This window comes from Sturnus vulgaris, chromosome 2 (genome assembly GCF_052056855.1).
Source record: "Sturnus vulgaris isolate bStuVul1 chromosome 2, bStuVul1.hap1, whole genome shotgun sequence".
NCBI lineage: Eukaryota > Metazoa > Chordata > Aves > Passeriformes > Sturnidae > Sturnus > Sturnus vulgaris.
In genome coordinates, this window is record NC_142244.1 from 26513763 (window position 1) to 26540887 (window position 27125).

Consider the following 27125-nt stretch of genomic DNA (forward strand, 5'->3'; position numbering starts at 1 on the left):
AGAGACATAAAGGCAAACAAAGGGCAAAAAGAAAAGCTGGCGAATACAATTTCTATGCAGCTGCAAGAGCGTGAAAAAAGGTTAATTTCTTCTCATAGAGACCCACTCAAATAACAGTAGTTAAAAAATAATCTAGCAAACATCTATATAATCTATCAAATAATCTTACTCACTCTCCAAAAAAATTATGCAGCTTTTCTCTTTAAAAAATACAATTTCAGATAACCTACAAGCAGTGTGCAACGCAAGTACCTTAAACCTAAAAAAATAAATAAAAGAAACTCGGAATGGGAGAAAACTCCCCACACTTACCTCATTAAGAATGGCAGTAAGCAGATCTGCCCAAAAGCCTAGGAAAAAAGCAAGCAAAAATGTTGTTTTGCAGCAACTTTGACCTGAACACCGTCTTTCCCTAGACAAGGAATGCTGAATATGTTCACGATTGCTGCAGGCTCGGAGCATCCTAGAGAGCATGCAATGCTATGCAGTAAAGAAACAGCACAAACAGTTGTATTTTACACCACAAAAAGGCCTGAAATGCTTTCCCCTCACGTCTCATATTTATATAATTATAAAAAGAGTATTCTTCTGATTCTTCTGCTTTTGTCTTTCCCTGACTAACACAGCCTGCACCTACAGTACAACTCTGTTAAGAAATATCTATACAGCTCCCCTCTGTTATTTTCTTCGTGTTCCACAGATCATGCAAACACGGGATAAGGTAGGAGCTTATTATTTTATTTACTATTAGGACCTTTCCCATCTCTCAAACAGCTCCCACAGTAAAATGAGTCAACTTGGAAAAGTGTGAAGAAATTTAGAGACTCTGTGGTAGCAGACAGCTGAAAATACTCCTTCAATACCCTGCCTCCAAGTGTAGCAGCATCAGCAGTCCCAAAGAGACCAGCCTTGTTTTGGTCTGTCTTAGTATCTTAACAATGGACTTCAGAAACACGTGAGATATACAAATACAGTACAAGTCTGAGACAAGGCTCACACTGCTAGTCCCACGAAGCCGCATGTTATCTCATACATTGCATAAGAATTACAGCACCTTTTTGAAAACACAAACAAATGGCTCCTGATCGACATGTAATCTAACACAGCACAATCCCGTAGGAGAATGAGAATATCACAGCCCCCTTCCAAGGAAAGAAGCCCTTCGCTATACACCAGAAGCAGCCACAAAGCAAAAGATAACAAAATACTCTCGTTGTTACATCTTGACAGAGAGCCACTCCTAAGGTATTCTCATAAATAAACACAACCCACCAAGCTGTTTCGCTCCAGCCGGACACCAAGCTTTGTAACAGGTAACATAGCCGAAAAGAAACTTTTGTGCCTACCTCGCTCAAAAGGAAAAGGCCAAGCAACAGCAGCAGTAACCAAACTCAGCTGCTTCCAGCAGAAGCTGGTGCGAGGTGGGCAGTGCCCAGGGGATGCAGGCTTTTCTTCCCTGCATGCTGACACCGAGCGTTCCCACTGCCAGAGCGGGATCAGCCCGCAGGCTCCCAAACACGCCAGAGCCCACCCGAGAGGAGCACTGGCGGCACAGGTGCCTTCTGCACCCTGCTGGAGCCTCCCTCAGAGGGCTGAGGGACCCAAGTCCTTCCAAGGAAAGCTGCTAGCAGCTGTATTTCGAGTTTGATGTCAGCTTTGGGCTCTCCACACCCGAAGACACACAGGACACCCTTCAGACAGAGGCCGGCGCTTTCAGGGCCCGCGGTATCACACCTGGGGGGCGCACGGGAACCTGAGAGCACGCAGAGCCTCAATCTCCCCGCCGAGCCCCGCTCCCTCCAGATCCCCTGCCCTGTTTCCCCCGCGCAGCCCCGGGTTTCACTGTCCTGTCTGCCGGCCCGCACTCACCGTGTTGGCCATATGGACGAAGAGGCGCAGCCTGGCGCCGCACAGCCTCGGAGCCCACTGCGGAAAGAAGGCGAGAAGCGAGGTGAGCGCCAGACCCGCCGCCCCGCGCCCGCCGCCCCCCGCCCGGCCCGGCGCTCACAGTGTTCCGGGGCGGGCCCGGTGGCCCGGCCTGGCGCGGCCCCCGGCGGTGCAGCACGGCCGCCGCGCTGCCCGTGTGCCGCCGCACGCAGCACAGGTAGGTGGCAGCGGCCGCGGGCAGCAGCGACAGCAGCAGCAGCAGCAATGGCGCCATCGCCGTGCTCCCTTCCCAGGGAACCCTCCCGCTGCCGGGGCGGTGCTGCTGCTGGCCCCGCCCGCAGTCGGCCGCAGGCGGTGGAAACGGAGCGGTGCTGCGGGTGGCTGTCGTCTCGCTATGTCCCGCTTCTTCCAGGCGCTCCGCCGCGCAGGCGGCGTCCGGGACAGGAGTCCGGGAGTGCAGGAGGCGGACGTGCAGCAGTGGGGGCTGAGGGGTCAGTGGGGAGCTCGGGGGAAGGTTCGGGAGGGAGCCTTAGGGATGAGGTTGCTGTCAAGAGATGGCGGGATGTGGCGGAGGGGCCTTGCCCTGCCTGGTGCTGCCCATCTCATAGAATGGCTTGGGTTGGAACGGCACCTTGAAGATTATCCAATTCCAAGCCCCCCTGCCATGGGCAGGGACGCATTCCTCTAGACCAAGTTGCACAAAGCCCCATCTGACTTGGCCTTGAACACCTCCAGGGACGGGACATCCACAACTTACCTGGGCAACCTGTTCCAGTGGCTCACCATCCTCACAGTAAAGAATGTTTTCGTAATATCTAATCTAAATATACTCTCATTCAATTTAAATGCGTTCCCTCTTGTCCTGTCACTGCAAGCTCCTGTAAATAGTCTTGCCCCATCTTTCCTGGAAATTCCCTCCAGGTACTGAAAGGCCTCAATTACATCACCCTGAAGCCTTCTCTTTTCCAGCCTGGACAACCCGAGTTCTCTCAGCTGTAGTTGTCTGAGCTCTGTACTAACAGAAAAATAAATGAAATGCAAATAAAGTGGTTCCCGGGCCTGTCAAAGTGATCTGCTGCAGCTGCTGCAGAGATGGCATTGCTGCCATGCTCTCCACTCTGTGCGAACATTTCCCAGATGCTGCAGTCCCTGTTCTTGGCTTTGGGGTTATGTGAATGTTTGGGCCAGGGCTGAGCTTGGCTTTAACTCCCCTACTGCCTCAGCACAGCCTCAGAGAGCTCTGTGATTCAGGACAACATGAACAAGGGTTGGCCTGTTCAGTAGCCTCTAAATGGTCTGATGTTGAACATGAATCCATCCTGCCCGCACATTTGCCTTACCTGCTGGAAGTCCTCACCTCAGTCCCCAGGCTGGTTTGGGTCCTGTGGGCTGGTGAGTTACTTCACGCACTCAGTGTGCATATTCTCCCAGGGAAGAGAGGGCAACAGTAGCACAATACATAGCTCTTGAGTCTAAGTACAAGGAAAAGTCTTGCCAACTCCTGTATGACTTGTTTTGTATTCATTTTGACATATTGTGCCCCATGAAAAGGATTGCAATGGTGGTAGTAGTCTCAGTGGCCTGTTGGCTTTAAGTACAGAAAAGCTGGAAAGCATCTTGTTGAGAAATTATTACTATACAATAATGAATTCTGACAAACATTTCTGGTAGCCTAAAGCATGTCCCTAGCTCTAGTACTTATATATTTTTTAAAAATGACTCAAGCTGAAAGTCAAGCTGTCTAAAGAAATGCAAAGTACCAGCCTAATTATTAGATCAGGTTCCTTGTACAGTCTGTTGCAATGACTCAGGGCATTTTTGTGTGTGTAAGTTTCTGAATATGCTTTAATTTAATGGAATTGCTGTAACATCGGAGTCTTTGCTGTCCAGGAGGGTAAACCAGCTTCTGCTGAAGGCTGCTGTGCTTTTCGTGTAAGGCAGATGTTTGGCAAGGCCTGTTCTGGGCAGGACCTGTTTTTAGTGTGTATGTAAAGTGCTTTGGGTGACTGTAAGTGTAACAAATCACTTTTATTCCCAGGCATTAAACTTCGTCCCTATCAATTAGAAGGTATAAACTGGCTGGTGCAATGCTATGAAGTCCAGCATGGCTGTATCCTGGGTGATGAGATGGGCCTTGAGAAAACTTGTCAGGTGTGTCTTCTTCTTCTGGAAAATAATCTTTGCTTAAATTTTTGGATTTTTAGCCCAGTGTTTCTGCAGAATGAAAAAGAAAAAGCACCCTAATTATTATCCCCCACGCCTTCAGAATTCCATACTCAAGTGAGAGCTCATTGTCTCTTTCAGTCCTGAACCACTTAAAACAAGTCCTGAGTTAAGTTCTGAGTCACTCTAAATAGGTTTCAGGGTTTTGTAAGAAGATGAGTGGCCATTTTACACAAACACCTTAATGCATAATCCATAGTGTACAGAGTTGAAGGCAAAATACACAGCCCGTACAGGAAAAATAATGTCCTTTTGATGCAACTGCACCAAGAAGATTTTTGGATTAAAATTTGTAGGTCAAATTTTTTCAAGATTTGTTGGATTTTTTTTTTAAGTTTTTTTCAGTGGATTTAAGTTTTGTTGGAAAATTACTTTTGTGCTTTTGATCAGCTGATTTTATTCAATAGATCTTCAATTACAAATAGTTTTAGAAAGTGATGCATGGACGACCTGGCTTGTGACTGTGCAAGAAAGGCCTTTGGAAAGGGGCTCCATATACTGAAGTCATATTTTAGAATCTAAGGCTTTTTGTCTGTATCACACTTGATATTCTATTAACTCTGATTTGTGATCATGAACCTGTGGAAACTAGCTGCAAAGCTCAGCAAGGAGACAGCTTATGTAGAATCAGTCTATCAGGTTGAACCCTTCCCTTGTTATAAAAAAATACTTTCCTTGCCTTTTATACCATTTCTCTACTTCTTTATTTGACAAAAAAAATATCCAACAAAGAGAGATTTCTGATACTTTGTTCTCTGTCAGTTCTGAGCAACTGGAAGGAAGAACTGGAGAGGTAAGTTTCAACAGTTGTCTGATTTACCATAGTATTGCTCAGACTTGCAATTGCAAAGTTTGCAAATTGCAAGATTGCAAAGATGCTTTTCAAATATGCTTACTCCAACATTTTCTTTTTATCCTTTCGAAAGGATAAAAAGTGAAAAGGGAAGCTGCTACTAAACCAACAAATCAATGCAAAGTATGCAGTCATTGCATAGCCTTTACAATGCTATAGTATACATGAATCCATCCATCCTATATTATTGGCTGACTTTCAGTCCAAATGCCTCCACTGGCTCCTTGCTTATTATTGATTTGTAACCCTCCCTGCTCAGTCTCTCTTATGCAAAATTTGCTGAAGATAGCCAGGAATCTTTAAAATGAAAGTTAAGACCCAAGTTGGGGAGCGTGCTCACATATCCACACAAAATACATCACACTTGTGCATGCAGCCCATCCTCACTGGGGTGACTGTGCTGATGGTGTATCTGCTGTGCCTGAAATACGTGCATTTGTGGTCTGTAGCCCACAGATTTCTTTTAAGAGAAAGTGCTAGAAGTTAAAGGTTAGAACAGAAGTCTGTGTGGCCGTCGGCTGATGCTGTCTCTTAGCATCTGAAGTAATCCAGGTTACATCTGGAAGTGAGCTGGCCTGATTTGGATAGACTTAGGGTTGGAATAGTTGGGAGAAAGTGCATTCCTTCATAGATCAGCAGTGCAGCTTTCCAAAAGGAATGTTAGGTAAAAAACAGTAGTGGGATTAAATAAGGAACATTTTTATGGTCCCAACAACTGGAACTGGTTTTATCTGCTTTTTGACTGAAAGAATATATTTTTGAGGCCCTGACTTGGACCTCTTTGCAGAAGACATTTTTTTGTCTTTATTTTAGTATGATTCAGGCCAATTCTTTGGCCTTATCTGGGCCAATTGTATTAATTCACCTGCTTCTTATGAACTTTTTTCAGTTCAGAATAGCAGTTAGGTCATAAGACTGGTTTTCAATCATCTGCCTTTGACTCTTACACCTAGAAGAATGCAGATTTATTTATGACTTGTCCAAACCAGAGCCAGCAGCTGATGTGCCAACCTGAGGTAAAAATTATGAAGGAGTGAGATTCAAAAGCTGAGATCCAGACACATCTCACAGGAGTGTAGGGTGTTTGGGTATGAATTCTCATTACCTATGCAGTGGCTGTGTTTAATAATGGGATCCAGAGTCATAAACACATGAAAACACTTAGCTTGGCTCACTTTCTCTTAACAACAAGTTTGGTCCAGGCCTTTCTTTCATAACATATGTAGGCAGCAAGGAAAAGAGACCCAAACTGCAGGAGAGTCTGAAAGACTATCACTTCTATACATTCCTGACAACATATGAGGTACGTGATGTCTTTGTCACTTGAAAGGGGGGCTCGAGTTTTCCTTGCCTTTTTGATTCCTCTGTACCACCCAGTTCATGCCTTGTCAGCCCACAAGTTTTCTCAGTTTTCCCTTTCCAATTATCTTCCCCTCTCTTCTTGGTGGAGAGTGAGTGAGAGGGCGTGTGGTGTTAAACCATGACATGCTGAAGGTGTCATGTAGCTGTCATGTTTTTTTCCTCAGGTAGTAAGTGCCTTCATTCCACTCTGCTCTATTTCACCATAGTTTGCAAGTAGACAGAAAAATGCTCTGTTTCTTAACTGATGTATTTACTTAAATCATAAATCACAGTTCATTTTCTTTCATTGCAGATTTGCCTGAAAGATGCATCATTTCTAAAGTCGTGAGTCTGGTTTTAATTTCTTCAAATTTTAGTCTGCCTATCTGTCAACGACTTCTTACGTGGATGTTTGGATGTGCAATATTCTGTATTGTTTTACAAGAGACAGGGATGTTTTTGGCTTGTGTTTAGAACTTTTCCAACTTTCAGTCTTTAATGTCAGCTAAAATATATGTGAACTTCCCCCAAGGACAGGTTTCAAGGCAGTTAACTCAAAGCAATATGGCACATAGTGACTTACAGCAGTACATTAAATATCAGTCCAGCAGAGGACATCCTCAAGAGCTTCAGGTTATAAAGGTATTAGTTGCAAAATTCACTGAAACTGACCTGCATTATAACAGTGATAATGTGCTAATACCATGTCCTGAAGTTTATTACCTCCAGTCAGAACTGTGGAGCACTTATGAAGCATTAAGCCTTATACAAAGACTGGTTATTCAGCTGAAATTCAGCCTGTAGGAGGTACTGTCATGGTCATGCAGAATTCCACAGGAGTGGGGAGGGACTTTTTTTTTCCACTTGAAATGGGGAGGAATTTTTTTCTTAGTAGTAGTGCCACTGCCTTGCAGTGGTATTGTGACAAATGCTGGGAACAGCTATACGTAATGAATGGCTCAGTATCTTTGTAGAAGCAGAAATCCAGTGGCTCCCACTGGCACAATTTTGTGTCTGTCAGGACTAGTCAGGCCCACAGTAGGCACCCTCCTGTCTTTCAGCAAAGCACCTGTCCTTGGCTGTAGGCTGCTCAAGAGTCCATGGAGATCTGATGCTCCAGACCCAGAAAGCCAACAACCTTCCCAGAGAGAGGGTCCCGCTGAGGAACTGCCTTCTAGGGGGGTCTTCTGGCTGGTCTTCTAGCCACTGGATAAACCTCAGGAAGCGTGGCCTGGGGCCACAAGTGATCAGCTCTGCTCAGTGATTTCAGCTCAGCAATTCCAGCTCTGCTTGTATGGCAAATTCCACAGAGATTCCTTTATTATCCAGCAGCTCTGTGAAGGGAGCCAGGAACAACAGCTCCCCTAAAGAACTGGGGGAAAAACTGTTTTTTATGGGGGAAAGCAAGGGTGGTATCAAGGGGGAAAGACCAATGGGTTAAAAAGGATTAACATGGGTACTAGGGCATGGTGGGATCACTGAAGTCTTTGGGGGATAGCTCACCATGATAAGAAAAGATTTGCCAACCTAAGGAGCATCTTTCCAGGAGGGTTGAGATAAACTAATCACAGCCCATTCAAGGGACATCCCTCCAGGGCAAGGCCATGGGCAGGGCCATGGCAGGCCCATGGACCTCCACACTTGGCCACTGCTGGAAGTAGCAGACTGTGCTGCACATCATGGTAGAAACCAGGTCTAATGAAAGGTTGCCATGACTGTATTGTCCTTACAGTTCCATATCATGTTCTGCTTTGCTGCATATTATTCTATTTTAAAGTGTAGCCCAGGTATGTAGCACCCAGGGAGAGCAAGTAGCCAGCTCTATTATCAGAGAAATGTCAGCTTCAGAGTAATTTCCTACTTCTAAAGCTAGAAATTAAAGCCATGTCACTCAAATTTAGGGTTTTGCCCTTTAGTCTTCATTCTGAAAAAAGTGGTTGCTAGTCAGTTGTACCTTGTCCTGTGTGGGAGCGTTTGGAGCACTTTGTAAAGAGGGGTCAGAGTTATCAGATGTCTCCCCACCGCTACTCCTTACAAGCAGTGTAACAGGACAAATGAGTTGAGCAAGAGCCATGTTCTAATGGAATAGATGAAGGATCAGACTCTGCTCTGCACATGAGCTTCTGCAGTGCTTCACGGTGCAGAGTCCTTCTGCAATTCAGCTCCTGAGCTTGTAGAATAAGAGTAATGACATTTGATTGTTCTGGCAATGGAGAACCTCTGTGATACAGCAGGGAGGGAAATCAAGGCAAACAAAAAGGTTTTTTGGGAAGAACGTAGGTCACTGTGATTTCAGATGTTGTATTCCACTGGGAAGAGAAGTGCGTGAGTGAGAAAAGATGGAGGTTCATGCTTTCCCACCCCTGGGAATGACTCTCATGTGGAAGTTGAAACCCTAGTGATAAGGAGGCACAAACACAGAGGGTTGAGAAGATGTGGAGTTTCAGTTAAGCCTAGTGGATCTACTGGATCACCAGTGATTCTGCAACCTATTTGAGGACACTCTGCATAGAGCTGTATGAACACAGAATAAGTTGAAGCTCCTGTCTTGGGTGATTTGCAAAAGTCTTGGGATCACTCTTCCGTGACTGCCTCATGATAGTTGCTGGGTTTTTGCACAGGTGCTAGGGCCTAGTTTCATGTCTCTTTTTCCAAATCAGAGACCTCCTTGAATGTTCAATGAACTGTGTTTATGTCATTTTCCTGAGAGGTGGAGAGAGAAGCAAGAAATTCAAGTGAATTTTGTTAGTCTTGATTTCAGAAAAAACTCATCCGGACTATAGTTAAAAACCTGTATTGGCTCTTCAAAAACAGTACCTGTGAATGCCACCCCACTTTTGGGGTTTGCTTGTTGTTCATGGGGTGGGACCCGGCCTCAAGTTGAGCCAAGCAGAGCCACCCACCACTTCAGTCTTTTTGTACTTAAAAGAATGAATTGTCAGCCCCTAACTGAAGATGCTGGTTTTTGTTTATTCAGCTTTAACTGGGCTGCCTTGGTTGTAGATGAAGCTCACAGACTGAAAAATCAAAAATCTCTTCTTTACAAGACACTTTCTGGGGTAAAGTAACTCATCTACCTTCTAGTGTCTTAAGACTTTTCCCTTTTCAGATTCTCTGTTCCCAGAGCATTAAGCTCTGAACCATCACTTGTTTCCATCAGAGCTGGTGAACAGCTTCCCGTATTCAGTGGCAGAGAGATAAAGGCTTTATTGGCTTTGCATGGCAGTAGGCAGTATTTAGACCTTCCCTCTCATTCTGCGTCATGTTTAGGCTTACCATGTTGGAGCAATTTGAAAGATTTGAAAAAGTAAAACAGCCAGACATGGTGCTGAACCACAGCCATGCTACTGCAGAAGTAGAAGTCTGGCTGACTTAAGGAAAAGAGGCCATCTCTAGCTCTGGCAGGTTGAAAGAACCCTTGCCTAGCTCATGAGACCTCAAGTCTTGAACTACTGACTTCTGGTGTCATTTAATGGAGCCACCCTTGTTTACAACTAGAAGAATTGCTCCAGCTTCCAAAGCACCCTGCCAGAGCAGCACAAATGCCTGAGTGAAGGCTGCACTTCTTGTCATGGCAGTGAAACACTGGCGTTTGGTGTGTGCTGGCTTCAGCCACAATGTACTACAATACACCTTGGAAAGTAGAGGAGTTTTATTGAATTCCTGAAAGTCTTACATATTCTGATCATATTGTCCATGATGTCTGTAATTCAGGGGCTTTGGTTGTAATCACAAAATAAAAGACATGATTCACCTCATCTCCTCCTAACCAATTTTCTATTACCAAACTTGAGAAAAATTTGTATCTTTCCAAAGGTAAACATATTTCCCAAGTCTATGGGGATTACTGTAAGCAACATGGACCAGATAATGTTGCTGTTTGTCTGAGTTACCCAGCAAACAGAATTGGAACTTAGTCTGACGCAGTTTCATTTCACTGTCCTGTTCCAACTGCATTTTCCAGTTATCCCTCCTTATGTAACATCTAGTATGCAGTATTAGACTGTAGACTGCGTGGACCTGAGCATTTTAATGGAGTCCGTTTTGCACTTTGTTCTTATTTTGCTTACACTGAATTACTTGCACTGGTGTCAGCCTAGTCACTTGGCAGCTGTTTGACTGTCACACCACACCTCATGTTTGGATGGTTTTGGCAAATCTTCAGCATTCTGTGAGCAGTTCTGTGCTGCCTCACATCTTTTAAGTTAAGTTTAAGAGTGGGCGGACTTGTGTATTAACTAACTTTTCATTACAAATACTTTTTCCTAATAATTTTATTTTATTGCTGTTTTTTCAGTTCTCGATAGGCTTCAGCCTGCTACTCACAGGCACTTCAGTCCAGAACAGCCTCCAGGAACTGTGCTCCTTACTCAGCCTTATTGAGCCTGACATCTTTCCTAGGGAACAAGTGAGTTTGTTGAGTATTACCAACTTATTGAAAAGGAGAGTGAGCCAGGTCAGTAATAAGCAACATTGTACTTCAGTCAAAGCTAGCTTTTATCTTGACTAGGAAACAACCATGCTTTCTTTTAGTGGTGACAAGCTTTAGGACAAAGCCACGAAAACTAATGATTACTTTTAAGGCAAGAGCTATCTTAATGTAGCTCCTAATTATTGCAGGTCTGCAGCTATATTTTGGTTTCTGTGTTTGTAAAATGTGGCTTGAATGATTTCTCTAATAGATGTGAGATGTCTTTTACATTTATATTGAAAGTGTATCTCTGAATGTATTGTATGAATTCCTTACCTTTAACACAGTATTCTCCTCTGCGTTTTTTTTTTATTTGTTCTTTTGGTTGTTTGGTTGTTTTTGTTGGTTGGTTTTTTTGTGTATGTGTTTTTGTTGTTTTTTGGTGGTGGTGGTTTTGTTTTGGAGTTTTTTGTTTATTCGTTTATTATGTTTTGTTTTGTTTTCTTTGGTGGGTTTTTTTTTTTTAATTTATCTCTGCCTCTGCATAGCCAAAGAATTGCACAGTCTTCTGCAGCCATTTCTGCTTCAGAGAGTCAAATCTGAGATGACTGCAGAGCTGCCAAAGAAGGTGGAAGTTGTTCTGTACCATGGAATGTCAGCTCTGCAGAAGAAGTACTACAAGGCCATTTTGACAAAAGATATAGGTAACTGGGCATTTTGAAGTCTATAAGTTATTTTAAAAACCAAAACTAATTCCTGTTGTACATGCAAACTAATTCCTTTTGTACATGCATGCTCTATTGTAAAGAAGCAGAAGTTACTTTGATTTGCAGAATATGTACAGAATAAATATGCCAAATTTGGGCTACTTAATTTTTGCTCAATTGGTTTTAGCTTGTAGCAAAACAAGAGACATATGTATTGATCTATTGCTCAGGTATTGCGAGCTAGGAAGGGTCAACTTGAGAATCTGCTTTGGGCCAGTCTCAAAGTAATTAAAGTAATTAAAAATACTTATCACAAGGTAAGCCTGCTCCTATTGCATGTCTTTATATTCAAACAAAAAGATGGTAAAAGAAATTTTGGATCTGTGGTTCTCTACAAATTTTCTAATAGTGGCACAGATGTCATAAAGCAAATTTCAACCTACTGAATGCAGATAGGAGGTTTTTGGGAAACTGCAAGTTTATGTAGACAATGCAACCACTACCATCATGTGCTGTGTGAGTGCGTATTTGTCGTAGGGAAATTAAAACTGGGGAGTTTTTGCTCTTCTAGGGCTTTCTAGCACTTTACATGCACATCACCTGGAAATCCAAAATTTCGTCTTCTACTATAGTCAGCATATGTGCATACATTTTTTTGTTGTTCCTCACAAAAATGCAACTCTTCTTAATGTTCTGGTTGCCTAGGAGATCTTGACTGTGCTGTATAATTTTTTGGAACATGTAAATGAAATTTGCACCAAATTTCTTTCACATATTTAGATGATTAGCTTTCAGAAAAATTACTGTGATCTTTTCCAGGGAGTACAGAAAGTTCAGTGAGTCTGACAAGGCAAAGTAGTGCTGATCAGGGTCTTATTTCTAAAGTCCTGTCCAAAAAGTGTGAGGAAAATTTTTTTTGGTCCATGAAAACAGATGAATTAGTCTTGAGATGGGAAATTCAAATTCAGATGTGATACACAGAAATACACCAGTACTGAAGCACTTCAGAGCCATGCTTAGTACTAAGACATTCCCAGTCACAGCCATTAATGGAGCATGGGCTTCCCTGCTGTTCTTTTCTCTGCTCTTTGTTCTAGATGCTTTTGAGAATGAAACAGGAAAGAAGGTTACACTCCAGAATGTCTTAATTCAGCTTCGGAAGTGTGTTGCCCACCCATACCTCTTCAATGGTAGGAAAGCAGTGTTCTCTTTTGAAACAGAAAAAATAACTTTCTTGATTTACAGTGTTTTTTCTATTATTAATAAAATGTTTAGAAGAAGCAAGTAATAAACACTCTTGTACTTGAATCAGTAGCAGCTGTGAGTTTGTGACCATGTCCAACACAGGACAGTTCATCAGTAATGACAAATAAAGTAGGAGACAGTGTGAAGTCTGAGTTTCTAACTGCACCTTTCTATTTCTGTGTCTTCTTTCATCTAAACAAAGAAATCACAATACTTTGTGAGCTACTGAGGGTGTCATTTAGAGACAGAGAAGGATCATCACTTCTCAAACAAGCATTGTGTGGCTCTGCTCAGCAAAAGTGACAGTACAGACACACTGAGGTTGACCACAGAATTGTTATTTCTGTGGTATTAACTCTGCTTTCGAAACTCCTTTCTGTTCCAGGTGTTGAGCCAGAACTCTTTGAGATTGGAGACCATATTGTTGAAGCCAGTGGCAAGATGTGTTTGTTGGATAAACTCCTTTCATTCTTGTACACTGGGTATGTCATACTGGGATGGGGTTGACATAGGGAGAAAAAGTAAACTGGGAAAGCAAACTACTTCATTTAGCCATAGGTTGAGCAGTTATTCATCACAACAGAAGCACTGACCTATTTATTGCATGTTACTCACTACCTTAAAGAAGTAAAAAAAGTTGTATTGGAGATGATAGAGGAACCTTGAACATTTTTGTAGCTTCCTTTTAAGCATTTCTTGAAGCAGTTGACTAACTCTCTCACATGCTCTCATATTTGCCATATTTGAGAACCTGGGACTATAGCCATGTGACTTGGTATTCAGCATATCTGCTTTGATTGTGAGTTTCCTAAGAGTGGTTTCCAATGCCTTAGTTGATTTCCTTTGTGCTAGCATGCCTTTGTTAGCCTAGGAGGCACAATCCATGGCAAATGTGAAAAACGTAAGAATAAGATGAAACTTCTGAAGTTTTGGGATTGGTGTTCAGAACCCCTTGTGTTGTACTCTGGTGAGTTCAGAACCTGAAATCCAAAGACCAAAGGACAGAGCTTCAACAGCCCTTGTGGTGTTCTGATGTGATTTTGTTGTCTTTGTGCTGCTGTGTAGCACCTTGTGAGTGTCTGCCTCTCCACTGAATGTCTTTGCTGCAGGTCGGCCCTGTGCAAATTCCGGACTTGAAAATGTCTGTGTTCTGCTCTAGGGTGAAGTCTGATTTAAACAGAGCACTGAGGCCTAGGGCTGGGAGGGAGGAGAGTTGATTTCTAACACACCTTTGTAGGTATTGCTTGATCTTTGAGGGTCATTTGCTGGAGAAGAAAATGCAGATGCATTGTAGTGTGTGATTTGAGAGCAGTCATGTGGTGAAGAAGACCTCATCATGCTGGGCTGAAGCTAGGGGTCTTTTTAGGCAGGCTACTCACCAACCTGTATCCAGCCAGCAGCAGAGCGGTGCCAGAGCCCTGTTACTTCTCTCTGTGACTCCACAGTCTGGACAGGGCAAATTATGATGGCAGATAAAGCTTAACTGATTACATTTAGATGTTGAGCTAAAAATGTGATGAGGGACCAGGCGTGATTCTGGGAGGCCTTGTTGTGTAACAGGGACTAATAATGACTGGTTAAGCTATTGTGAACCCCCAGCACGCTGTGAAATGCTGTCACAGCATACTGAGGATCACAGGGCTTCATGTTCTTTTTGCAGTGGCCACCGTGTGTTACTCTTTTCTCAGATGACTCAACTGCTTGATATCCTGCAGGACTACATAACCTACAGAGGTATGTTCTATTTGATAGGACAGGGCTTGTCCTAATGATGCCTGCCAGATATTGGTCCTATGATTTTGGTTGATCCGCCTGGGATGGAGAAAGGAATGCGAGAAAGTTGTTTTGGTTCTTAGTAGATAGGTACCATATTCCTGCAGCAGCTCTGTAAATTGGAGGGTCTTGAATTCAGCTCTTTACTGTTACCAGCTTCCTGAAATAAGCTGGCAGTTAAGTGTTGTTCTTCAAAGTAGCTTCATCTTTTGTGCCTTGATGAAATGGAGCTAACAAATGGGAAGATAAAAATATTTCATTTCAATTCAACTGTGTTCAATTGTGTATCCGTGTCCTGAAGTAATTGCAGTAAAGGCAATGGACTTGCTCTAGCTTCACTTTGTCCAACATAAACCAAGCCACGGTTATACTAGGAAATTAATTTTTTATTAAAAAAACAACAGCTGTTGACAGTGGGGCCACAACATGTCTGTGAGGGCAGGTTGGATCAGACCATTTTTGGCACAGTTAGCAATGTGTTCCTGGGACATTTTCTTTTGTTTCAATCCACGTGGCTCTATGCCTACTTAGGATTTCCCATGAAAGAGGCTTTTGTTTGATGTTTATGGTTTTGGACAACTGCAAATGTAGAATAAAGCCAAACACAGTGCTGTATCCCATACTGCTTGCTCACAGCAAAGCACACACTGAAGGCCGTGGGAGTTTGGATAAGGAGAATCCTATGGTTGTTGGCCTGCTGTTGGGCCAACAGCCAGCACAGCATAGTCTGAAATGGGACTGTGTGCTAATGTTCTTTTACTTGGGCTCTGAATTTTCCTGTTGTGTTTCCAAGCAGTAAATTAAATACTAAGAGTCTCTGCTTCAGACTCGGCTAAATTACTCTTTACCAACAGTCAATCTGGAAGTCAGAGTCATTAGCTCAGTTTATGCGAGGTTTAACTGGGAAAAAATGAAGGAGTTGAAGGCAATAAAATGAGAAACAAGTCAGGAGGACTTGGCACAAAAAGATTCAGGACAGCAGTGGGACAATAGAGAATGAGGTAAGAGGATAAGACCAAAGGCAAAATTTCAGAAACATTCACGTTGTTTGTTTGGAAAGGCTACAGCTACGAGTGGTTGGACGGCTCTGTTAGGGGTGAGGAGACACCTTGCCATCAAGAACTTTGGTCAACAGCCCATCTTTACCTTCCTGATAAGCACTAGAGCAGGTATGTAAGGAGAGACAAACAACCCATCTTGCTTCTGCACTCGTTATTTTATTCTCTCTGGCAAAGTTTCAGGGAATTCTGACTCCTGCAGAGCCTGCTTGTGTGAGGGAGTTTTGAGGGAGAAAGGACACATCCTGAACTTGGGTCTCTCATCTAGGACATCTGGTTTCTGTGTTTTCCTTTTGGTAGCTGATGCCAAGATCCTTTTCCAGCCTCTTGAGTTTATTTTATTCCAAGTTCTGTAATGCCTGTCTCTGTGCCAGTTTGAGCTTAAGGAATCTCACTACCATTTTATTTCTGCAAGCATAAGACTTAAGGCAGGAACAGACTTCCTTTAAGTAAGCTGGTGGAATTGCTTCTCAAGTTTGCTGAACATGGATGTGCTCTTTAGCTGGCAGACAGACTGAAAGGAGAACGTTTTACTGTCCTGAGGCTGCAGAGAACTCCATGGGACTGCCATCTGTGCTGCTTCTCCTCTTCACTCCCTGGGCAAATCTGCATCTTCTACACAGTTTCAAACCTCCCTGTCTCTCTGTTCAAACAAGCAGAGAGCCAGGCTTCTGCTTGTCTCCAGAGGAGGAATCCACACTGCTTGGGCTCAAATATCAAACTGGAACTAAGTTTTCCTTTGGGCTTCTAGTTAGACTTGTCTTGATGAGCCTGCACCACAACGCACAGAGGGGAGCACACAGGAATAGTGAAGGGAAGACCCTAATGCTGGATGTGTGTCAGGAGTATGTGTGTCTCTCACCACAGTGCCTGAGCTCTCATGCCTCTCCCTCCCCCGCCAGCCAGACTTAGGGTCACTTTTTACTGCACACTGCTGTCTGGCCAAAGCATCTTGTATTCAGCTGGGAGCAGGTGTGCTAACAGTATTGCCATTGCTGTTATATTATGGACAGAGGTTTTCAGGTGCATGACTGTCTCCACTTGCAGGGATATTCTGATTACGGGGAAGGTGTCTTGTCATGAGCTAGGGTAAATGTAAGGCAGCAGGCTGTCCCTTCTTTAACTACAGTATGTGGTCACAGTAGAGGTATTTCAAAATGTAAAATTAACTGAGGTTTTTTTATCTTTTAATTTCATGAGAGCCCAAGTTCTAACCTCAAAACCTTTAAGTCATATAAACACCTGGGCTCTGGTTATTGTATAGTTTGGCTTGGTGTTTTCCACTGTTTCAGTGGTGTGTTGATAGCTGGTTCTGTGCTGCAGCCAAGTCATGACTTAGGCAGTCCGTTGTGGCTTCAGGGAAGCCAGTCCTTGCTGGGGTAATCTGCAGAAGAATTATGTTTATGTTCATCAGTCTTGACAATCAGTCCCTTTTGTATTGGTTCACTCGCACCCTATGTTTTTTTATTACATTGCATTGTACAGCTTCTTTTATGGACAGTTGCAGAAAGGTGGAAGCTGGAAATGGAAGGCTTACCCATCTTTTTAGATCCTTATGAGACTTAGCTTTGGATTTGAGAGATGGATTGAATTAGATACAGTTGATCAGATCTGACAGAACTTTGCACAGCATAAATTCTACAGTTTTTCCTTTATTTTCTGTTGGTGACATATTTTATGACCTTCTTTTGTTTGTAGGTGGAGTTGGCATGAATCTGACGGCAGCAGATACAGTTGTTTTTACTGACAGTGATTTTAACCCACAAAATGACTTGCAAGCAATAGCAAGAGTTCACCGGATTGGGCAGCACAAGTGAAAAATGTCACTACTTGTGGTTGGTTGCTGACTCTCTTGGCCTCTCAGTATTACTTTCCCCTTCCGTAGGCAAGGGAAGGTTAAAGTACAAGGATAGTTTGAAGATCAAAGAGGAGCAGAGAGGATTTTGTGCCTTCATTTTCCAGCTGCAGCCTCATACAGTCTTGTCCTTGTCATGTATCCAGGGTGGGAACTTTGTAAATTTGGAGTAGGAGATGGAGGGTGGAGATTTGTCTGCACTTCTGCAGTGGGCATTTCTCCGTGTCAAGCAGAATTGTATCAGCATCACATTACTGATTATTTTTGCTCATTTTGTTCTTGCCTTCTTTACCTACCAAAGGAGTGGGTGAGGGGATAGTAAATACCTTACTGCACCTCTAAACAAAGTAAGTAGTAAGAATTTTCTTAAATTTTTCAAGGCCTGTAAAAATTATCCGTTTGATTGGGTGAGATACAGTCGAAGAAATAATCTACTGAAGAGCTGCCTCGAAGCTCCGGCTGACCAATGCCGTTGTAGAAGGGGGGCAGTTTGTTCTGGGAACACCCAAGCCTCAGGGAACAGCAGAGTTACAGATAAACCAGAGTATATCTTCAATTTTACTCCAGTAACCACCTTAGAAATGTCCCAGAATGTTTCTGTGTTTACACAGAAACATTAGACGTGTCGGATTTGAACCTCTGCAAACAGTTGTGCACTGGCTTGACAGCTTTCGTATGTAGGAAATAGCTTTCATATGCAGGTCCAGACATCTGATGTTTGAAGACAGGTGTTGCAATTTTTGAAGTGTGTTCATTATGGAAAAAGGGTGTGTTGTCTTGGAGAAGAGGGGAAGACAGAACCTTTCTTTATCTGACTTGTCTTTTAATTATAATTAGTGGCAATTTTAAAAGGTGGAAGCTGACTCATTGTTTCTATAACTGATTTGTCTCGTATGCTTTTCTCTCACAAACAGAGCTGATAAGAAGTCAGGTGATAACCTAGTCAGCTTTTCGTTGTTAGTCTGAAACTCAGTCAATCTTATTTTGGTCTCTTGACAAATACTGTGTCTCGGGAGTCAGGGCATGATGTATAATTCTATCCTGAAAGCTGAGGTTTGTATTGAGAACTTGGCTTCAAAACATCAAGCAAAGTGACGTTAAGGGAATGTTTCCCCTGTGTAGCTAAACTTAGGAGAGTGTATGCTAGTGTACTAGGATTTAGTGTACCTTTTCCCCCTCTGCCTGCCCTTCCTACCCCACTTGTATGTATCTCAGTAATTATAGTTTCTATGGGAGAGGCGGAACTGAGCCCATAGGAAATTCCACACTGATATTTTTCTCCCCCTGGATTTTTATGATATTTAGGCTTTTGTTTTAAAGGGGTTGAGGGCAAAAGCAAGCCTGGCCTTTCTGGCTATGAAAAAAGCTGCTTGAATGCAGTCAGTACAGTGCTATTTTGTCATTTAGCCCTGAAGAAAAACGACTGTTCAAGTCTGGATGAGTTATGATCGAGGGAGATATGTTGTTGGGGCTTGTCCCGTCAGGTGTTGGGAGAATGGGGCATGTTAAAGAATAAGTATTTTGACAGGCAGCCTTAAAGCTTAGCTTTCTCCACTCATACATCCTTTGCATTTAAGCCTGACAAGCTCGAGACACTGGGATTGACATGGAATTAAAGGATAATAATACTGAATTTCCCCTTCTCTTTGTTAAAGCTGAGTGAAATCTTGAAATTTGGCCTGGATAAATTGCTCTCTTCTGAGGGAAGTACTATACAGGATGTGGATCTGGAAAACATCCTTGGAGAGACAGAAGGAGGGCAGTGGATAATGGACACTGTGCTGCCACAAAAGGAAAAGAATGAAGAGGAAAATACAGAGAGTAAGTTAAGAATCTAAATACCTCTGTCACTTGAGTGCTGGTAGAGAAGGCTTCCCAGGTAGGGGTGGCATTTTTTTCAGGCAAGAAAAAGAAAAGCAGAATTGTAATTAAGTTACTTGGATTTTGTTTGTGGCCTATCCACAGACTTTACTTCTGAGTCTTTATTGGTTTTTTTTGTTCTTTTCTTGTGTCCTTTTTTGCCTGTTTGTAAGTTAATGTTAACAATACTTGCCCAGTTTTGGTGGCCTGAGAGGTGAATTCCTTTTCATATTTTAATACCTCAGATGGAATTTGCTGAGAAATGGGGAAATATTCATATTGTAGCCACTGCTTTTCCCACAGAGAATCATTAAGATAGATCTTAAGTTTTGGAGATGTAATAGTAAGTTGAGGAAATGCTATGTAGCAGGTGTTTCTTTTTTTATCTCCAAATGAAAGATTATTGGCTATGAAAATCCAAAAGGTGAGATAAGAAATGCAGAGTCGTGGTTTCTATAGAACTAAAACAAACCTACTCTGTCTTCAAAACTCTGCTTGCCAGCCCAAGTGTCGCACAATTGGGGTTAGTTTTTCTTAGCCCCATAATATGTGAAAATAAATTTTAAGGATACTTCCCTCTTCCAATGCCTTCTTTCCCAGAGAAAGGCTGAATTTTTGTCTGGGTACACAATAGCACTTAAATACAAATTTGTGACTGAAACTGAAACGTGTCTCTGCAGGACAGTTCTTGTCCATCCAGCAGCAGTTGCCAGCAATGAGTAATTATTTGCTGAGAGTTAGCAAAGAGTGGTATTTTCTGGTGGTGACTTAAAAGAGGGGCAGTGGTACCACACTGTATAATAGGTATAGGGAAAGCAACTCACATGGTGAGCAGCAACCCTGGGCTGCCAGAGTTCTGTGCTTTCATTTCATTTGGGAAGTCAGAAGCAAAAATTTGCTGTCCCTTTTCAAGAGCTGCCTGTAAGTACATAGCAGAGCTGAATGAATTCTCCACTGGCAGAGATGGAATGACCAAAGAGAACAGCGATGGAACCACAATTTGAAATAATTAATTAACTGAAATAGGAAGAAAACTTCCTTGCCAGTCTAAAAATCTTAAATTATCTTAAATTAAAAGCTTTTGTCAGAGGAAGCAAATCTTGATTCTCTTGTTTCTACATGATACTGGCTCTGGTCATACAAAAAAATTGTGAGAGTGAAGATCTTTCTTTGCTGAGGATGTCACAGAAGAGCCAGATTTTTTTGATCTCACTGTACAGTTTAGGTGTTAGTAGCTTTTAGTTCCTTTTCACACTTTTTAATTATATTTTTAACGATCACATATATATGTACGAAGGCAAAGATTATTCAAAAGAACCAAGCAGAGAAGACAAAAAAACATTTGATCAGCTTTTGGATCTTCAGAAAGCATTAATTGAAGAGACCAGTAAGGAAGGGAGAGCTCTCTAGAACAAAGCAAATGTAAGGCAGATGTGACAAGGACCGTGATGCTCTTTCATTTGCTTGTGGAAAATGAAACTTGGCAGTTTTCTCTCTTTACCTACCGCTTGCAGAAGGCATGTTAAAATATTTGGATGTCAGTGTACTAAAGCTGGCTCTGGAATCAGGGCTTGACAATTCAGCAGTTCTGCTAACAGATCTGAGATATGCTGTACAGGGTACTTCTATAAACTCAGGTCACAAAACTACGTGACAGTTGAGATCTGATGATTAAGACTTGTGGACAAGTAAACAAATGGGAAAGGAATGTAGGTTAAGGAGGGCATCGGACATGTCTTTGAGTTGAGCAGTTTGTTTCTGCAATACTTCTTTCTTTCTCCAGGCCCTTCTCACAGGCTTTCGGGAACAGTCGGCCAGGAGGAAACACTTGCTGAGTGAAGAGGAACTGGACGCTCAGAAGAAGAAGCGCCAAGAAGCAGCAGGAAAGAGAGCAAGGCTCATGGAGGAAAAGAAGGCAGCAAAAGCAGAGGCAGAACACAAGAAAAAGTATGGCTTGTATTGAATCTACTACTTGTAAACTGATGTCTGTTGCACTGTACTCTTGGAATGTGTCTGATTGATGGAAATAATATGCTCAAACTGCATAACATGGGGATGTGAAGGTGGAAAAATGGCTTGAGTCCCTGGCAAGGGTTCTTTCTTCCTTAATACCCTGTCTGACTTTACCTCTACTTTAATTCATAGAGAATGGACCGAATAAGAGTCCCATGTCTGACTGTACAATCAATGAGCGTTTGGGAGAAGCTTTCTGAAATGTCACAGTTGGACCCTATAAATTGGTCTGACATCTGTGACTCTCTGGCACATCTTAACTTTCTCCTTGTTTCCCAAGTGTTCTTCCTTTTCATCACTCCAAGTAGCTCCTTGCCCTTTGTTATGTGCTCACTTTTTCCATGCCTGCAATTCACCTATCATATTCACATGTGACTCCTAATATTATAAATAAAAACTTTGGTAACCGGTGTTCTGGCCTAAAATGGGGAGGGAACAGAGGGAATGCAGATCTAGGTCTCCTGTGTTTCACTGCAATGATTTAAACCGAGCTGTGTGCCCTCACCTTTGATTTTCATTGAACATCCTCTTCTCTTGGTTTCAGGATGGCCTGGTGGGAGGCCAATCATTATACATCTACCTGCCTTCCTTCAGAGGAAAGTGGCTCTGAGGAAGAGTTTGAGGAGGATGAGTTGAGGCAGGATGTGGATTTAGATAACAAAGATGGAAACCAGAACTATATCAAGTACATCATGGGAGATGTAATCCACCCTCAAGCAGAAGAGGAAGATGCCATCATTGTCCATTGCCTAGGTGGGACTTGTGAACAACAGGAGTACTGTTGGGTGAGGTGAACAGGGGAGTTGAATTGTCCCTAAGACAATTATAGTTTCTAATTCTGATGTAATTTGGATTTGAGTCTGACTTAATCTCAAGTGGTGCAGAGGCAATACAGCCTCTACTCCAGCATGTATAACCCACATAAGTACTATCAAGGTGTGCAAGGGTCTTCGCATACCCACTCTGGATTTATGGGTAAACCTCTTCAAAGGTGCTTGTAGGGCTTGAAATTTTATATTTGTGGCTAAATGATGACAGGTCCTGAGAGCAGGGTCTTTTGTTTATCCTGTGGAAGCTGTAGGGATCAAACTGAGATACTGAAATTAATCTTCTTTTTCTGATCAGCAGAGAGAAGACAGACATTTCTAGAGGCTGAGGTCAGAGTTTCTTGGTGGTTGTTTCTCAACACTGACAGTACAGAGGCTCTAGATTAGTCTCCTGGTTTAAGGCCCTCTTTTAAGACATTAAAGTTGAGGAAGAGAAAGTCACATGACAAAGTTTCTCCTGAAGCAGTGTTGGAGCTGCTCTCTGTCCAGGGCTACAGCAGAACATCATCATCTGCTTTGGCTTATGTTACACTCTGCACAAAAGCTCATATTTGAAATACAAATGCCAAGTAGAAGACTGCAGATATCAAACACCTGGTGTGGGAAGCCCAAGGCACTAATATGGGGACATTCTACATGCAAGCTCTGTAGTGTGTACCACCTGTAGGTATGTCAGGATACTGTCAGGTTTATATGCTCAGTGCTGTGGTTAGTGCTTGTTTCAGCATTCTCAGTGGACAGTTAGGAATTTTTCTGCAGTTTTTCAGGGAACTGTGATAAGTTTGTTTTTCTCCAGGACTGAGGTGTATCCTTTAGGATAGTCCCTTGAACAGTGGTTGACTTAAGTTTGTATGGAGTTCCCATACCTGGTTTTGATAATCGTTCACTGCCTGTGTATACAGAGCAGGTGCCTTTCCTGCAGAGGTGGTCTCAACCACACTTCTAATAGGAATGTAACTTGTTATTTCACTCTAGATGACTCTGGCTGCTGGGGAAGGGGTGGTTTATTCACTGCTCTAGAGGCTAGTTCTGATCAGCCAAAGAAAATATATGAGATGGCAGGAAAGATGAAAGGTAAGAGATTAAAATATGACCTGAGGCCGATATTTGAAAGAGGTAAAATCCTTTTGACACTGCAGGAGTGAAGTGCCTGGATACCTCGATACTCATGTATTTTTCTCTTTCTCTGGATATGTGCATCCCTAGCTCTGAAAGCAGTACTTAGTGGATGCTTTGACTTGGCTTGTTTGGAGTGTGAAAACTCTGTGTAGGGGCTGATCATTTTGATCCATCCTGCAAGTCACAAAAAAAAGGGAAGAAACTCCAAACTTGTACATGATTCACAGAATGTTTTTCACTAAATAAGACAGAGCACTGCATCTTCTGTCAAAGTGTTTTCAAGAAGGATGGAAGCCACCTCAGGCACCATTCAGCTGAGCCTTTGCTTCTCTCCAAGCACTAATCTTTTCCTGAGCATATATTAACAGTTTTGAGATACCTGCAGCTGGTTAGGAATGGACATCTTGCTATAAGATGAACCTGTTGATCTTTCTAATTTCCTGGGAGTTGCTTTCTTCTCATTTCAGTGTCTCTCCTTCCATTTGTTGTCTTTAACTGGGATATGTGTGTGTGACTGTGTGACTCGGGGGAGAAAGGTTTGTCTTGTTTCTCTGGGCAAAGGATCTGACTGCTGAAACCATCATGACAAGATAGAGTCTCAGAGAATACAGAATGTGACGGTGAAGTCACTGCTTCATTAACTGCTTGTTTACTCTTCAGGACTGATTTTTTATTGTTGTCATGTTCTTTTTTCTGGACAGACCTGGAGTTAGGAGAAACCCTGCTATTCCCCATTGATGATAAAATATCCAGGAAAAAAGGACAAGATTTGGTGAGAATGCTCTATCCATTTGTTCTCGAAGCTTATGTCTTTTTCACAATAATGGCACTGATTACTGAACATGGCTAAGTTGCAGTTAAATATTAGAGATGATGAGTTCTTTTCTTCATTTATTACAGCTAAAAGTTAGTAATGCAGTTTTCCAGCACTGTCACTGTATCTCTTAGTACTGTATATAGATTCTATTTAATTTTTTGTGTTTTCTCCTTAGCTGGCCTTGATTGTAGCTCAGCACCGGGATCAGTCCAACAACTTGTCTGGCATTAAGCTATCAGCTTTGGAAAAGGGCCTGAAGAAGATTTATTTAGCAGCCAAGAAAAGGAATGGTAATTGTCTGTGTAGTAGAACAGCAAATCCATACATGTGTGGTTGCACCTAAAGATGATGACCAATTTCCACCTCTCTACTGTTTTCTTCTGAAGCGAAGTGAGATCTCTATAGCAGATAGGTTGCTCAAAAGTATTTATTCTGGGGTTTTTTGAGTAGCTTGAAGTCTTTTTCTAGATTGCTTTCTGTATGTGTATCTTCTGCTGAAGGGTGTGCACTCTCTGTTCTCTCCTTCTCAGCAACAGTGCATCTTCCACGGATCGGGTATGCAACAAAAGGCTTCAACTGGTACGGCACTGAGCGGCTCATCCTATAGCACCTGGCAACTCAGGGTGTGCCCAGTCTTATGTATCCTTTTGTAGTATGTCTCATTCTGTTCACCATCTAGTACTGAAATGATCCTGTAAATATCTTGGTAAATGCAAAGCAAGGAAGTAAGGCAAGGCACAGATGCCCCAGTCCAGCTGAAAAACCTGGTTTCTCTCATTTTGCTGTCAGTATCCAGCATTTCTGACAGCATCCAGGTACTCATTCCACACTGAAGACTTAGCAATTTAGGTGATAATGACAGATAAGTGTGATTCAGTGTGTGAATTTATCAGATCCAGGTGCTAGTCTTCAGTCGATAACATGGACTTACCTGTATATGCCACATCTGTGGGAGACATGACTGGAATTTCAGACTAACAGAAGTGACTCAGAAAGCAGCAAAAGTGAGAACATAAAAAAAACATTACAATGTTTCAAACAGGTGATAGCCTGCTTCCTTGGCTGAACATGATGAAAGTTGGTGTGTTAGGACAGGCTTAGGAAGATTTTCACCTTCCAGGAAAGGAAGCAGGTTTACAAGGAGGTTCTGTTTTGTCACTTCTCTTGGAAGACATGCATTTGCTATACTGACACTGTCAGCAATTCTGTGAAACCAAAAACCTGAAACAAAGACAAAAGTATTCAGAGCATTTTGGCTCTCTTCCTTGGTAAATATGTTAGTGGACATGTTGACTGGTGTTGGTTGACACTTGGGAGCATTTCCTTGACATTTTATTAGATACTACTTCTCTAGGAATAAAGGTTCTTCCTCTGCTTCACAGCCATATTTATCTTCAACGACAGTCTCAAAGCCATGAAGATGCAGTAATTTCACCAAGAACATGCACAAAAAGCAACCATCACTCAGGCAGTCCAAGTGCATTCACGTCAGAAACATGGGTTACACAGCCATTATTCATACCTGTACCTCTCTGCTGTGACTGGCCCCAACATTTGCATGTTGTCAGTGGCTGTGGAGTGGAATGAGACTCTCTCTGTCTTCAGAGTCCAAAGAGGAAGGATTTTGGCTCAATCCCAGATCTCTTTTGGAGATGGAAAATTAAACTTTTAACTGATGGTCCATTGTTGTCCCTTACATTGTTAATGTTAGGGCTTGGAATACAGTATTGTTTAGCTGTATTTCCCTGCCCCCTCCCTCCCTCTCAAATTTCATACCTTATCTCACTATACCTGTTTTCAATCAGCTTTTTAGTAGTTACCTGGCATTCAGTCTACATGTCCACATATAACTCAGCAGAAAGGAACCTGTCAGCTGTATGACAACCACACAGGATAAACTGTTTATACTCTTCTGATTTCTCAGAAATCCATTTTACTTACATTTGTTTAAATATAAAATTTACCTACCTAATCATGTGGTTATAGTCTAACAAAATGCTTATCAGTATCCTTGGCAAAGGTGTGCAAGGCTGCCAAAATTTGCCACTGACTATAAATGATACCCTTCTTTCTCCCACAACTCTTATTTCATTACACAGCTTTTTGTTGCAGCTGTAGGGCAAAATCGGCTCCTTACTGCTGTCTGAAAAACCGTGTGAAAGTTCCATGACCCTTTGATTCACTTTTTAGGGCAGAGTTTTTGATGTTGGCTTTTCTCTACTGCAAGAGAACTTCCCTGTTTTTTGTACTGTTGACACTATTTTTAGCCAACATATTTTTTGAATGTTTTTCTACAACCAGACAATAGTAGCTCTCCTAATAAGTGCTGTGACCAGGAGGACTGTGAGGTGCCAAACAATTCAGTTTAAAGTTCATCTTCCAATAGGAAATCACCCCACAAGCAGTTGAAAGTATGTCCCTAAATATCTCACTGCCAGCATACATCTCACTGGCTGATTTACACTGCCCCTGTGGCACCATCTGGTTATTTAATAATTCCAGGCCTGCCATGGCTCATTATGCTGACTGGTGTGCTCCACACGAGGAGAAGCCCTCCTGAGCTGGATACTCTGTCGTTCACTCTTGGCTGTAGCAGACAACCCCATGGGATTTGTAACCCCCTTTGACCCTACTGCAGCTGAGGGCAGCCAGTGCTGCACAGCACCTCTATGGGTAAGACCTTGCTTGCAGATGTTCCCAGGAACAGCTCCCCTCTGCATTTGGCAAAGTGCCTGCAGGATCAGAGTCCTACTGTGAGGACTTGGAGGGGTCAGAGGTGGTGAGTGGATGTATCTTGTTTTACCCGGTCTCTCAAACTGGCCCTCTTCCAGCAGGCCGGCTGGTGGCACTGTTAATCAGCTGCAGCAGCTCACAATGCTTCTTCAGCCTGGAAAAACTCTCCCTCTTTCCCAGAATTTAAACACCAATTACGCTTTTTTCTTTGGCAGCTTGACTGAACACATCATTTCAGTCTGCAGACTCAAGGCTCTGTTCCTCCACCTCTTCTTTTTCCAGCATGTTTATTGCCTTTTGTTAAAAGCTTTAGTTCCCAAGTATTCCAGTGCGTGCAGTCTTGTTCCTCAGCTTCACACGCACCTACGGGTTCTCTGGCCACCAGCTGCATATAAACAGAGGA

General features: G+C 42.7%; 2 protein-coding genes across 3 annotated transcripts in view; one reads left to right on the forward strand and one right to left on the reverse strand.

Moving 5' to 3' along the window:
- LOC106861699 (uncharacterized) overlaps nt 1-2331 on the reverse strand; it is a 17527-nt gene extending 15196 nt beyond the window's left edge. For both annotated transcript variants that reach the window (XM_014890267.2, XM_088158982.1), the window contains exons 1-3: nt 2009-2331; nt 1870-1926; nt 313-350 (exon numbers count right to left, since the gene is read on the reverse strand). In XM_014890267.2, the coding sequence (XP_014745753.2) occupies nt 313-350; nt 1870-1926; nt 2009-2161 (248 nt within the window). In that variant the 5' untranslated portion in view covers nt 2162-2331. The remainder of the gene's footprint in view (nt 1-312; nt 351-1869; nt 1927-2008) is intronic.
- Nucleotides 2233-25670, forward strand: LOC106861703 (ATP-dependent chromatin remodeler CHD1L). The gene is given in 25 exon segments (XM_088158991.1): nt 2233-2378; nt 3926-4038; nt 4797-4907; nt 6156-6266; nt 6618-6649; nt 9282-9363; nt 10602-10710; nt 10713-10760; nt 11264-11419; nt 12520-12612; nt 13053-13149; nt 14328-14401; nt 15501-15540; nt 15542-15609; nt 17197-17311; nt 17734-17885; nt 19007-19174; nt 20490-20635; nt 20997-21160; nt 21771-21979; nt 23029-23127; nt 23874-23944; nt 24165-24279; nt 24520-24628; nt 25329-25670. Coding segments are annotated over 25 exon segments (2658 nt in total). The 5' UTR covers nt 2233-2281; the 3' UTR covers nt 25408-25670.
- The last annotated feature ends 1455 nt before the right edge of the window (nt 25671-27125 follow it).